The sequence below is a fragment of the Apaloderma vittatum genome, unplaced genomic scaffold (genome assembly GCF_000703405.1).
Source record: "Apaloderma vittatum isolate BGI_N311 unplaced genomic scaffold, ASM70340v1 scaffold5375, whole genome shotgun sequence".
NCBI lineage: Eukaryota > Metazoa > Chordata > Aves > Trogoniformes > Trogonidae > Apaloderma > Apaloderma vittatum.
The window spans coordinates 5,349-18,478 of NW_009716379.1; the positions used below are offsets into that span (position 1 = coordinate 5,349).

General features: G+C 46.6%; 1 protein-coding gene across 1 annotated transcript; it reads right to left on the minus strand.

Annotated features, from left to right (window-relative positions):
• Positions 1-909: 909 nt before the first annotated feature.
• Positions 910-9,485, minus strand: TTC25 (tetratricopeptide repeat domain 25; the record flags this gene model as incomplete). The annotated part of the gene is given in 10 exon segments (XM_009869504.1): positions 910-1,292; positions 2,004-2,082; positions 2,884-2,984; positions 3,838-4,034; positions 4,246-4,332; positions 5,392-5,433; positions 5,435-5,597; positions 6,629-6,854; positions 7,748-7,909; positions 9,424-9,485. Coding segments are annotated over 10 exon segments (1,502 nt in total), but the record flags the coding sequence as incomplete, so codon positions are not given.
• Between the last annotated feature and the right edge of the window lie 3,645 nt (positions 9,486-13,130).

Below are 13,130 nucleotides of genomic sequence, written 5' to 3' on the forward strand. Positions count from 1 at the left end.
GCACATCTCTTGTGGATCTGCCGGGCACTGCCCAAGGAGTCCCAGCGTCTGGAATTGGGTTGAGGAGAAAAGCTGCCCTTCCCTGTCAGCCCCCGAGCGGGTGCTGTGGGACCACTGCAGCCCAGAAGCTGCACGTGTTATCTGGGGGTGCTCAACTTCAGAAAGGCTCCTCCTTCTGTCCCCAGGCCTCAGTTGCCGTTCCTGCAGCTTTAAATGCTTTGTTTATCACACAGAAAAGCTGTGTCAGTTCCACATCCCTCTCAAGAAAGGTTTCTATGCGCTGAGATGTCCTGGGCTTGTGGGGACATTGGCACCTTGGGAGGAGAGGGCTGGAGACTGTCCTTATAATGTCCCAATCTCCGTTAGGTTTCCCATTGCTGTGGGTATTTTGCTGACCTGAGAATCTTCCCTCCCTCCCTGTTCAGGTGGCGAGCGAGACATCTGCATGCTGTGCGTGATGGAAGCGCACGTCAGCATGGCCCTGCGTTGCTCTGGTGGTGTCCTCCTGCCTTCAGCTGTCAACCGTGCCCTCCGACGTACGTCATTTCAGGTGCTTTTGCGTGTTTCCTCCTGTCCTTGTTGGAGAGAATCACTGACTTCTCTTTTCTTAGGAATAGGATGTTTCCAGTTGGGCAGGCAGGAAGACACCCACGAGTTCCTCCGCTGTGCCGTAGATGCCATGCAGAGAGCCTGTCTGCAGAAAAGCACCAAGTAAGCGCAAGAGATTTACTTTCTCAGTGTTCCTGAGCCCTTGGCACTCCCTGATGTGCTCCCGTCAAGGAAGGCCAAAGGCCAGGGCTCTCAGACAAAACAAAAGTCCTGCAGGAGATAACTCTCTGCCTCACCATGTGTTTCCAGCTTGAACGTCCCTTTGGAAGAAGCTACCGTGATCCACCAGATCTTTGGGGGCTATCTGAGATCCAGAGGTACTTGTACACACCAGTCACTAAACTGGGAATTGTCTAGGCCCTTCTGTCTGCCCGTGACAAAGCGCTGAGCCTGTGCCTGGCGTAGAAACCACGAAGAGCACAAACCGGCACAGTCAGTCAACTTGCCCCATCGCTGAGCATTTCCATTTGCCTTCCAGTCACGTATGGCAGCTGCGGAGCTCCGGTTCTCTTTGATTTCCTGTTCCTTCCCCTTGTCTTTGTCATTTCCATCTTCTTCTTTACAGCTGCTGGCATCTTCTTCTTGTTCCTCATCTTGATTCTCTGCACTTTGTTCACTTCCCTCTTTCTCTCTGCAGTTCTCGGAATCATCGCCTTCTGCATTCTCCCTGCTGGAATCACAAACTGGGGAGGAAAAAGTCATCTCAAACCAAGTTCCAGCACAGAGAAATCACAGGGCACAAGCAAAGAGAGACCCCTCGTCTCTCCTCTCTGTTTTCTGCCCCCTAGGATGAGCAGGCCCTGGGGTCTGGGAGATGCAGCCACCCCCCTCCCCAGGCTCGACTCAGCCCCAGGGTGGGTACGGCCAAGGCGGGGGCGGCTGCAGGAGCGCAGCCCTTCTCCCGAGATCGTAATTCAAGACTTGCAAGGACATCAGTGCTACGTGGACTCCAAGGTGCAGCTGGTGTTTCTGAAGGCGTCCACGGTGCAGATCTCGCTTATTCACAGTTGCTGTTACCGTCACATTTTGTTCGGCATTCTGGGCAACTGGAGCTGATTCCAGTGTTATTAAAAGCAGTTTTTAAGGGACAGCACTCAAGAATGAAACCAGGGTCCTTCACTGCTATCAAGGCTTTGCTGATGTTACTTTCTTTGGTTTACACCAGCTCAAGATTAAGCCTTACTACCAAACGACCAAAGGCACAAATTATAACGGCACTATGGCTTCCCGTACACATTCCTGCTGCTGCGTATTGCGGGGATCTAACACAGCTCAGAAATTTGCTTGCTCCCTGGGAACGGGGTGCTTCATTCCCATGCCATGGTCTGTACTCCAGAAAAGGAATGCAGAGGATTTCTATATGTACGGGGTGCAGAGGTCTAAATGACACCTACCTCTAAGAGAGTCAGCTGTTGTTTCTTCTCGTCTTTTGTTCAGCTCTTTGACGAAGCTTATGCTTACATCATCTAAGGCCTGAAAGTGATAAGGGTTAGTAATAAAAGCTCTAGAAATGCAGTCACATACCAAAGTTTCCGCTCTTTTCTTTTGAGCTTTGCTCCTACTCGGTCCTTTCCCACCATCAAACTCTCTGAAAGGCAGGGAGAGATAGAGGACGGTGCAGTGTCCCTGCCCAGATGTCTCATCCTCTGAAGCTCCCCAGCTCTCTCACACTGTCCTTTTTCTCCGGGCAGGAGAACAGGCTCTGCCTGACCTCTGGATGCCCAGGAGGGATCAGCACCCCAGCAGGTGCCTGAGCTGTAACCGGTGCCCAGCAAGCCAGCAGCCAGCAGCCTGCTGCCAGGAGGGAGGGCTGCTCCCAGCACAGGAGGATGGCTTTGCCGGCAGCCACGGCCCTGCCCAGGTGGTTGTTCGTGGTGTGACACAAAGCAGCTTCTCTGGGATGTTTTGGAGAGGAGAGGAAAGGCTGCGCTGGGATCAGCAGCTGAAAGCAACTGAGCACAGAGGTGGCACCGCCGGGTTCTCTGTGTGAAACCCTCGTAGCCCCGGGAAGGTCGAACGAAAAATTCTCCCTTGAGCTGAGCAGGGCTCATGCTTCATCCTTTTATATGTTGGACTGCTCCATAAACTGGGCATAAGTTTTCTGAGCTTTCCTAACTTTTAACATGCAAACTACTCCAGAGGCTGCATTTCCCCTCTCTTAACACACTAGTGTCAGGACGTTTTATCAATTAACGGGACACAAGACGACAATAGTTACAGCTAAATCCTTGATGCTGCCCCGAGCCCCTCTCCCCTTTGCCACACGCCACTCACACCAAGGATGGTCGCCTGAGCAGCTCCGTCGTGAACTTGCTTTGCCTTCTCAAGTGCTTTTTCGAAGTTGGTGATTGCAGCCCGGTAATCCTTTAATTTTACTGTAAGAGACAAATGAAAACATCTATTTTCAACCCCAGATCAAGAGAACACCAAGAGCTAATAAAGGAAGCTTTCAAGAAGACGCCTCAATATGAGCAGTTACTGGGGTTGCTAAACTGTAGAGCTGCTGTCACTAAGGTGCTGAGCGTGGCCTCTAACAATTTAAATAAAAAATTAAGTCAGTCTTTTTTATGCAGCTGCATTTTGATACAGTTTTATAGAGTTAGTATACAGAGGCTCACAGATTTTTGAGACGGTTCTAGGAAATAGGAGGATATAGATGAAAAAAAAACTTCAAAACTACATGGAAATCTGTAAAATAAAATAAGTATGTATATATCACTCCCAACAGAAGCAATCGGCAGTTTAGAAAAATATGATTGTTACAGACTTTCTGAATCTGTAGTTGTAAAAAGAAAGGATTTTAAAAGTAAGTTTACCTTTTTGAAAAGCTGTATTTTTAAGAGAAAAATAGACCAGTCTGCATTTCCCTGAATAAGCCAATAGGTTAAGGAAATGTTCAAGCAAGACAGACCCACGGAACAGCTTGAAACATGTGGAATTAGTTCTGGTTTTAGTGGACGTGTCAGATCACTGGACACAAAACTCTCTGACTGAGGAGTTGCTGAAGTGTCTTTCTGAGTTTCCCCAGATATTAAATCCCAGGAAGTATTTGGTTTTTCCAGCACTTGCAGAGGCGAGATTCCCTCTTTTATTTCTCCGTTTGGCATCTCCTGTACTTCAGCTGATGCCGGTCCAAGTGGACGTAAAAGGCCAGAGACTGGAGGAGATCAGTGTGAAAACAAAGCTGTCCCTGTGATCCGCAGGGGCTCCCTACTCACACACCTTTACCTTAGGCCTGGGCCACCAGCGCAGTCATGTGGAGTTGCCACTCGGCGTCTCCCCCTTCATGCGCTGACCGCAGGGCCTTCTGTCCGTAACCTCGGGCTTCTTCAGCTTTATTCAGCTCGAGGTAGCATCGGCCTATTTCATGGAACAGCCAAGTCTTCTCCAGGCTGGATTTTGCCATTGGAATCTTCTCCTCTCAACTTCAAGCAGAGTGAGAAAGGCACACATTTACCGAATCTCACCAGGCACAGCTGTAATTTCAACCACCGATTCTATCAACAAAGGGTTCCAGGTACTGCTGCTATGAAAAATTTCACAGTTGCTAGCAGTATGAATTAACAAATTGAAAAGACATGCCCTGTTTAACTCAAAATACAACCTCGTGCCTTTCCTGTTACTAATTTTACATACCTGTCAGTAGCCTGCTGGAATTTGCCGATCCTGGCATAAACTCTGCCGATGTTACCAAGGGCTCTGGATTCGGCATCTGGCAGGTTGCTGCATTGAAAAGGAAGTAGCAGTAGCTGACACAGTTGCATTCCCGATACAGTCTGCACTTTCTTCAGTCTTCTCTATTTTCTCTGATGCCCACTTTTCAGGCCGAGTGTTGAGAAATGGAGGTAAAGGACCAACGTCAGACTGAAAGTCATAAAATCAAGGTAGGTTTTTTATGTCACCTACAGCGGTTGCAGCTGACACTCCATAAAGCACGGGGGGAAAGCGGTTTAGTTTTGTCTAAGGCATCAGAGGACCAGGCTCCCACCGGGCATTGCTGCGCTTCTGTCCATTCCACGTGACTTCACAGCCCTTTGAAAAAGGGCTGAAATCACGTACCTCATTCCTGCCTCTCCTCTGCTCATTCTGAACTTTATTTGGTGCACCTGGGGTGTGGAGATCACCAGGGGAGAAGCAGGAATTTCTTAGACCAGTATGAATTTTTAAAAGTGATTGGTGCAAATGATAAATGGTGTCAGCTACATTTTAAAAGCCCTACGCAGTACTGAGAAAAATAAACCCAAAGTAACTTCAAGCAACCTTTCAGTGTTTTCTCCTGTGCTTTGCAAAACTCTTGCTGAATCCTAAGACTACGCTTTGCTCTGCTCTGTTTTAGCTGAAAGAGCTGCAGAATGTGTTCTGTATGGGCAGGTAACCACATCTCCTAGATAAATATTTCAAGCCTGCTATCATAGTTTGAATGCAAATCATCTAAAGAGAAAATGTAGCAGAAAAATCACAATTAGAGCCTGACCTTCCCGAGACGGAAGCACATACTAGCGGCTAAAGTGCTCAGACTGGGACTTACGCTCTCTTTTGCTTTGCTCCAGCAGAGATTTAGGTGTGCCACGTGGTCAAGATCCTTTAAAAATGTGCTGCAGGCTCCATGTTTTTGAAATAATGATGAAAAGAAGCCAGTAGAGACCACGATACTTGGGCAGAATCCGAACGTGTCACCCTGGTAAATGTCCAGGTGAGAATTACGATATTACCTGACGCTAAAACATCCCCACAGAGATACTTCCCTCTTTTCCTGATCCATCTGAACTTCTCGACACTTACCTCTGCCTGGCAACTTCCAGATCCGTTTTATGGCTCCGCAGAGGCCTCTGTCTGGCCCATCTCTAACCGAGCGCTCCCAATGCAGCTGTGGAGGTTTCTGATCAGTTCGCTCTTGCTGGGAAGTTCATCCTCTGACCACCCTTGTACCGTTTTCAGCATCCTCTCAGCTTTCTTGCAGCTGTCCTCAGGGAAGCCGCTGCTCAGCACTAGAGACAAAGCACAAAGTTTAATTCACATGCACAGACACAGAGATGTTGGGGAAGTAAGACCAAGTGCAGGTGCGTAAGTCTTAGTCAAAGCTGGGGAAAAGGTGAGAGCTCCAAACTCTTTGTGCATCTCCTACAGCCCTCCCTCCAATCTCCAAGTGCCCCTGGGAGGTGACACTTCTGACCCTCCTCCAGCACGACTGAGAATCACTTTTATCCCATTAAGCAAAGGGGAGATGATGCTGGTGACACCCCACACTCGCCAAATTTAAACAAAGGAGAATGATGGCTGTTGTCTGAAGGTTTTGAAATCTCGTAGTTGTTGCAGCAGGGCAGCCTGGTCTCGGAGATGAAGTTCTAGCTACAGTACTCAGGTTTTCAAGTCCTAAATGAGCCTCTCGCACCTTCCTGGGGAGCTCTGTTCCCCACGCCCTCCTGGGCGACAGCGCCGTGGAAACAGGACTGCAGAAGGTTTCTAACACTACCCTCTCTCAGTGGATGTAGCTTAAAAGAACTGAATTGTGCTCACAACTAAATTCTTCTCCCCGGGTTGCAAGTCTGCAGCACGGGAAGAGAGAAAGAGATCACAAGTGACTGAATTACTCCTTCCTTCCAGATCACTGTTTTTCAGCTGCTTCATCTCTCTACAACAGTATTTTTGAATGATAGAAATGACTAACTCTGGTGACCTGCATTCTCTCAGGAAAATAACTTCAGATGAGGAGACCAGAGGCATTTACTAAGCATGCAGCAGCTTAGACACAGGCCTGCCTGACTTTGGTCTAAGCTGTGTCCTGAAAACAAACAGCAAAACCTCAAGTACAGAAAAAGCTGAGAAAAAAAATGTGTTGAATTCTGTATGCAATTAAGTGTTGGGAAAGGTGAAAGAATACAAAAGCAAATACTTTCCCCAAACTGCTCCTACTGCTTGTTAGTCCCTGCTCTGCTTTTGTTGTTCTGGGCTGTAATGACCACAGTAAATAATGATGTGTGCCCACGACTTGTTTAGAGCCCTCAGCCAGGACACCTACACATCTTGATTTCCTTCATGCTCTTTGCGATGTACCGGCGAACCTCAGCTGCTTTTTTTGTCTTGGCCTGGATCCGTCTTTGCTGCCTGAGCTTACGCTCTCTCACACGGGCAGAAATAGGATTCTGCTGTTGCCAGAATTCCCTGCGTGTGTCCAGGTAGGAAAGGCCACTCAAAACCAGGTCCGCGACTTTGGTTCCCTGCTTTGTGCGGCTCTCCATCAAATCAGAAAACAAGACGACAGAACCCAGGAGAGTGTGAATGTGTACGACGGAACGAAGCTGCAGTTCAGCAAGGGACTGCCGCCTGTGAAGGTTTTTCTGCTCTGACAGGTAGTCCTAGAAATGAAAGTCTTCAGCGTTCCTCAGAACTGACGCAGTGAGGAAGGAAGTTCTGGAAAACTCCCAGGCTCTTCCCCGCTGCGTGTGGTTCAGGGAACCAGAGCTGCTGGTCCCAGCCCCCGTGGCTGCTGCTTTCTCTGCTGACAAGAGCCAGGCAGGGCCCCAAGGGATGGGGAGGCTGTGGCAAGCGAACGCCTGTCCTCTGCCCGGGCTTTTGCACCAAACTGGCTCTTTGGGAAGTGCTGCGTGATGAAAACTGAGGCTTTTACACGCTTGGAAACCAGACAGCCCGCATCTATTATTGATGCTAGTGATATCACAAAACCTGTAAGCAGACTAAATTCTTAATTACTTCCCTATTACTGGGTAAAGACATCCCTAGAAAAATGGCCAAATGGGAATCTCCTTTCTGTCTAGTTCCAAAAAAAAGACACTTCTCTGAATCCTGCATCTTCATCTCAACAGCATTTTTAATGAAACCTCGAATGAGCTACGGTAATCTGAGCAATGCTTTGCACTTAGTGCAAGTGTCTTGCTCGGAGTTGATTTACTGTTTGTTACAAAAGCCTCACATTTAATAGGGAAGGAAATACGCATATAATTCGGGCTATTAAATCTGTCTCCAAAAATACGTGTACACTCCAGACACCTGCCTCTCTCCTGACCGCTGCAGCCCAGTGTGCTGTGCGAGCTCCGATATGAACGAGGAAAAGTAGTCACAGGGTTGAAAAAGAACCTGCTTAGAAGGAAAATTTAATTAGATACAATGGAGAAAGACCTTTATCCTTGAGCAACTTTTCTAGGAAGACCTTGTCAGCGTAAAGCTCTCCAGGAAGCTGTCGCTCTATTTTTGGGTTCCTCACAGGCTCCCATTTCCTCGTCCATTTTTGATCCTTAATGACAGCCTCCCATTTCTTTGACAGTTTTTGATCTTTTTGATCCTCAGTCGGTTTCATTTGGGGTTTCTCATTTGTGTTTTTGCTCTACAGAGAGTTAAAAATAAAGGCGGTTGGGGAGATAAGTGGGCAGCACTTGAATTAGTAGAATTCCATTTACACTCCATATAGGACAATTTATTTTACAAATAAAGGTCAGTGTCTCATCAATTGCTTTGGTCACAAACTGAAATTTTGCACCTAGCTGTGCTCCCTCCCTTCCAAGAATAGTTAGAGTGAGACCAACAATTAGCCCTGTCCTAGTTTTCCTGCGCAAATCTTCAGGCCCCTCCGTACAGATTATTTTTACCACCGGGTACCTGTAATTCTGGCCAAGAGAAGCAATGAGCATTCACTGCCCTGAACTCAAAGGGAAATGAGGCTTGGAGTCTCAGAGGAACAAGGTGTTACTGCAACGGACCACCCCAAAATTAAGCAATCAGGAAAGTGTCCATTATCAAAAATGTGAACATTAAACATCAGGTAAACCCCAAATAAATACTGTAGCTAAAGGTACCCTGGCTCCCACCTCAGTGCTGGTACTTGGTAGCCTTTGATGGGTGATCGACAACAGCCAACAGGAACCGGCTGGAAGAGAAATTTCAAACTGGGCTTTGCTTCTCCATCGTTGCTCTTCCCTGCTCTGCTGTTTTCTCCTTTAATTCTGTTTTTAAAATGGTTTGGGTTTGAAGGGACCTTTAAGATCTAGTTCTAACCCCCTGTCTTGGGCAGGGACACCTCCCACCAGACCAGGTTGTTCCAAATCCCATCCACCCTGGCCTGGGACACTTCCAGGGAGGGGGCTGCCACAACTTCTCCAGGCAACTTTTCTCCTAGTAAAGAACAACTTTCTAATATCTAATCTAAATCTACCCTGCTCAGCCCAGGGTGCGATTGTCTTTACGGGCTGTGAGCGGCCGTTGCGGGCTCATGGGCTGTTCTTCACCCCCAGCACCCCGAGTCCTTCTGCGCAGGGCTGCTCCCCATCCCCTCGTCGCCCAGCCTGTGTCTGTGCTTGGGACTACCCCGACCCAGGGGCAGGACCCTGCCCCTGGGGCCTTGTTGAACCTCACGACGTTGGCACGGCCCCACCTCTCCAGCCTGTCCAGGTCGCTTGGGATGACACCCCTTCCCTCCAGCAAGTCAATCGCACCACACAGATTGTGACTGGTGAACTTGCTGAGGGTGCCCTCACTTCCACTGTCCCTGTTGCCAACACAGATGTTGAACAGCCCCGGTCTCAGTGCTGGCCCTGGGGAACAGCTCTCTCCATTGGTCTGCAATGGGCCATGGAGCCATTGATGGAACTTTGTGTAGCTTGAGCCACAACTGCACTAAAATCAGGTGCATAAATGCGCTCAGAACAGATTGTTGTGCTTCCTGCACCGAGAAGGCACTTCACTAGAGCAGCTGTGTCCATGTTGCTGCAGAAATAGGAATCCTCTAATGCCTATTTCAGAAAGTAGTGGTGTTATAATAACTCTAATTAGCTTCTAAAGTGAGAACCCTTCAGACTGTACGTCTGCCTGTCTGCTTAGAAAGCAGAGACCCTCTTTATTCTCCAGTTTAAGTGAGGATAGACCTGCAAATACAGAGAAAACACCTGTTAGTGTTCAAGAGTAGCGGTGCAGAGGCTTTAGAAACTAAAATTACAAGAAATGTGTCAAGCTTGTAATGCCCTGTTTGAAGCGAAGCTTTCTACTAATTCTTTCACATGAAATCCGTGGCCATTGGTATGTTCTGTGAACAGAGAACACAGCTCGGAGACACAGCTCCTCTTGGGATTTTAATGATTATTTTCACCTGACACTGGGGGCTCCCATCGTGGTGCAGATTCCCTACGGTGACGTGCTACACCCTGCACGGAAACCGAGGAAGATAAAGAATGGCAGGTTCCTCTGAGGGATCATGGCTGAATCTCCAGGTGGAAGAAAATCTCTGAGCACAGGGGTCCCCAGCAATCCAGAGAACTATTTTAAAGTTTTTGGGTGCTGACATCAGGAGAAAACTCCCCTTTCATTCTCATTCTGACACCCAGTTCTGCTGTTCAGCTCACACTCTGGTAGTGGAGGTAAGAGTGAAAAAGCTCTTTATCTTGGCCCACTCAGAAGGAAGAAAAGAGCTTTGTGTGCTGTTGTGGAAGGATTTCCTTCAGCAAGGCCACGGGCTGGGACCAGTGGTGGGAGTGCACACGTGTCACAGAAGGCAAATGTTTCTGAATCTGCCAAGCCAAGCAGATTCAATAGAACGGTTTGGGGGACGTGCCCTATTAGTGCTCCTGTCTGCACATTTCCCAACTCTTCAAACATCAAGATCAGATGCTCATGTGTTTCCTTGCTTCTTTCCCCTGCATCTAGCTGCTACTGCTCAATTAAAAAACGTCACATTTGGTTTTTAATCTGTTCATTTGCCTACAGCCCAGACACCTGAAGGCATTTAAAGCCCTTATCCCTTCTGAGCGGAGATCCTTAGGTGAATTGCTCTGGGACAGGCAATCGGATGATATTGCCTTATGTCAGCCTTCGCTCTGCGAGCAAAAGAGAACTGTCTGCTTTCACAATCTGTACCACAAACGTAGCCAATAAGAATTTTGGGATTCACTCAAGCATATTTGGTGTGCTCTAGCTCAGATCCTGAATTTTAGGAACTCTGAGTCTGACCATCAGTTGAGCTTTCCTTCCTAGAAGCTTCACTCAGAGAGCAAGACATAACTGTCTACTCTTTTTAAGCTTGGCCACAAAAGAAGCTCATAAGAATTTTGTGCTTCAATCAAGCCCATTTTGTGCGCTCTAGCTCAGATCCTTAGGTGTATTACTCTGGGGCAGGCAATCAAATGATATTGCCTTATGTCAGCCTTCGGTCTGCGAGCAAAAGAGAACTGTCTGCTTTCGAAATCTGTACCACAAATGAAGCCAATAGGAATATTGGGATTCACTCAAGTGTGGGGAATCCATGCAAGCCAGACGAACAGCACACCAATATGATCCTCTGTAACGCCAAGTTTATTCCATTCAGAAGGCTACTTATATATTATAGTTAGTTCCTTACTCGTGTACAGCATGAGTTAAGTGTTACATGATTGGTCAGATACCCCGTCCATGCACTACATGATTGTTTACACGCTACTATCCACGCGGCGAACACGCACCTAACTAGCTACTCTGATAGGCTCTTGTGCACAGCGTCAAATCTCCTATTTTCTCTTGGCCTACTTTCCTATCTGAGATGCTCCTAAAGGCTGCATTGTCTTCAGTAGTTTCATAACTATCTGCCTCAGCACTTTCGGTTGCTCATTGACCTGTACTCTTTCACCAAGTTTCTATGTAGTAGGCCCCAACATCTCCCCTTTTTCTTTTAAACATAATAGACATACTGCGTTTCGGTGACAACCGTAGACAGTACGTTACACAAGGCAAAATTACACAAAATCCTACTAAAGTTAGCAAAACTGGCATTACTCATTTTATCAATGCTGTTAGCTAAGGCCTAAGGTTCAGTGAATTGAGCCATTCTGAAAAGGGGTCAGTATTGTATGAAATTTTGTTAAACCGTTGCCGAAGGTCAGACAGCTGTTTGTTTATACTCTGTGACTGATCTGACAAATTCATACAACACATTCCATAAAATTCCTCGCATCCATGTCCTTGTGCTAGCAACAGAAAATCAATTGCGGCGTGATTCTGTAGTGCAGCATGTCTAATGCTATCTACATCAGGAAGGAGCTCTGAAATGATACGTGAAGTAATGTTAAACTCTTTCAAGCTCCAGCAAGCTAATCTTTTCAACTGATTGTAATTATGTGCTGCAGCACCTCCAGGCACAAAGAAAGCCAAAGCGACAAAAGATGCCGTTCGTTCGAGGTTTACCTCATTTCTACAGTGTTCATCAAAATGCTTAATTTCCCTTTTTGCTCTATTGTGCTCTTTTGACTGGGTGTAATCAATCCATGCCCTCATTTGAGGTGCAATTAAGGTTAGTTTTCCCAGATAACAAGGACCTCCTATGGGGCGATAAGGAATACCATTCCATGCTTGAAAGGAATACCATTCCATGCTCGATCTTTGCATATTAAAAAGTTTCCTGGTGGCAACAATGAGGCAACAAAAAGTTTCCGGTCGTATTTGCTACAACATAACCTGTCTTAACTTTTGACCAGTATCCTTGATGACCTGTCACATTTTGCTATTGAACTAAAATTTGCAGAGCACGCATGTCTCTTTGCTTGATCAACCATTCAGATCGGGGATCTCCAAAAGAAATACCTCCAGTGCCATTATAAGGTTGTAAATGGGGCACTATGTCTGCACAATTTGGCAATCCAGTCACATTATCTATTTCGAATGGAGGAACTGATCCCATTAGTTGTAACTCTAGCAAAGGTAACTGACTGCTGTGATTTAGCTTTTCTACAATCACTTTCTGCAAATAAGCTCCCTTCATTGTTGGCCACGTCTACAAGCACTCTCCTGATTTTTTCTTTTTCTTTAATAGTGATGCCATAGTTCTATTTAGATCAGACACATTGATCCACTCATTGTATTCTTTGACTCGTACATTCGGAAAGCCAATTAAACATGTACGAAATGGATCTCCTGGTGTAGCTAAAGACAAACAGAATTCCTTTTGCCCAGTCTGATTGGCCCATGTTATCCACATATTTTGTCAAGGATCTATCTGATAGATGTATCCCTCTATCTTTGGAAGTGCCAATAAGAGTGATAGTATTGCTGCCAAGACCATGCTTGTTTGACCTCTTTCCATTGGCAACTTATGACATGCCATGATTTAGAAATCAAAACATTTGCTCCACAACAGCTGTTAATGATTCTACATTAATTAACAATCTCTTATCTAACACAATAACTTAAAAATTCTGAAAACTACTTATCTAATGTTAGTTCAAGTTACACTTCAGTATTACAACAAAAACACAACAAATGTTCTGTGCCCTTGTTCCTTTGAACAACACTCCAATACTTATTGGAACATATATCACAATAAGCACATATCCAGGGCCTGCAAAAATATTAATGAACTAAACAAGCAGTGTGTAATCGTTGCTGTAAACCCTCTGGTTCACGCAGTCCAAGCTATTGTAAAATATCATAAACACTCTGTTGCTGTGTTGTTGCCAACCACGGTGCAAGGATTCATAGACGGTACTCCTGCCAACGTGCTGCCTCCGGGTCCATCGACTTCCTTGTCCTGTCCAGCTTTGTCGCTTGCC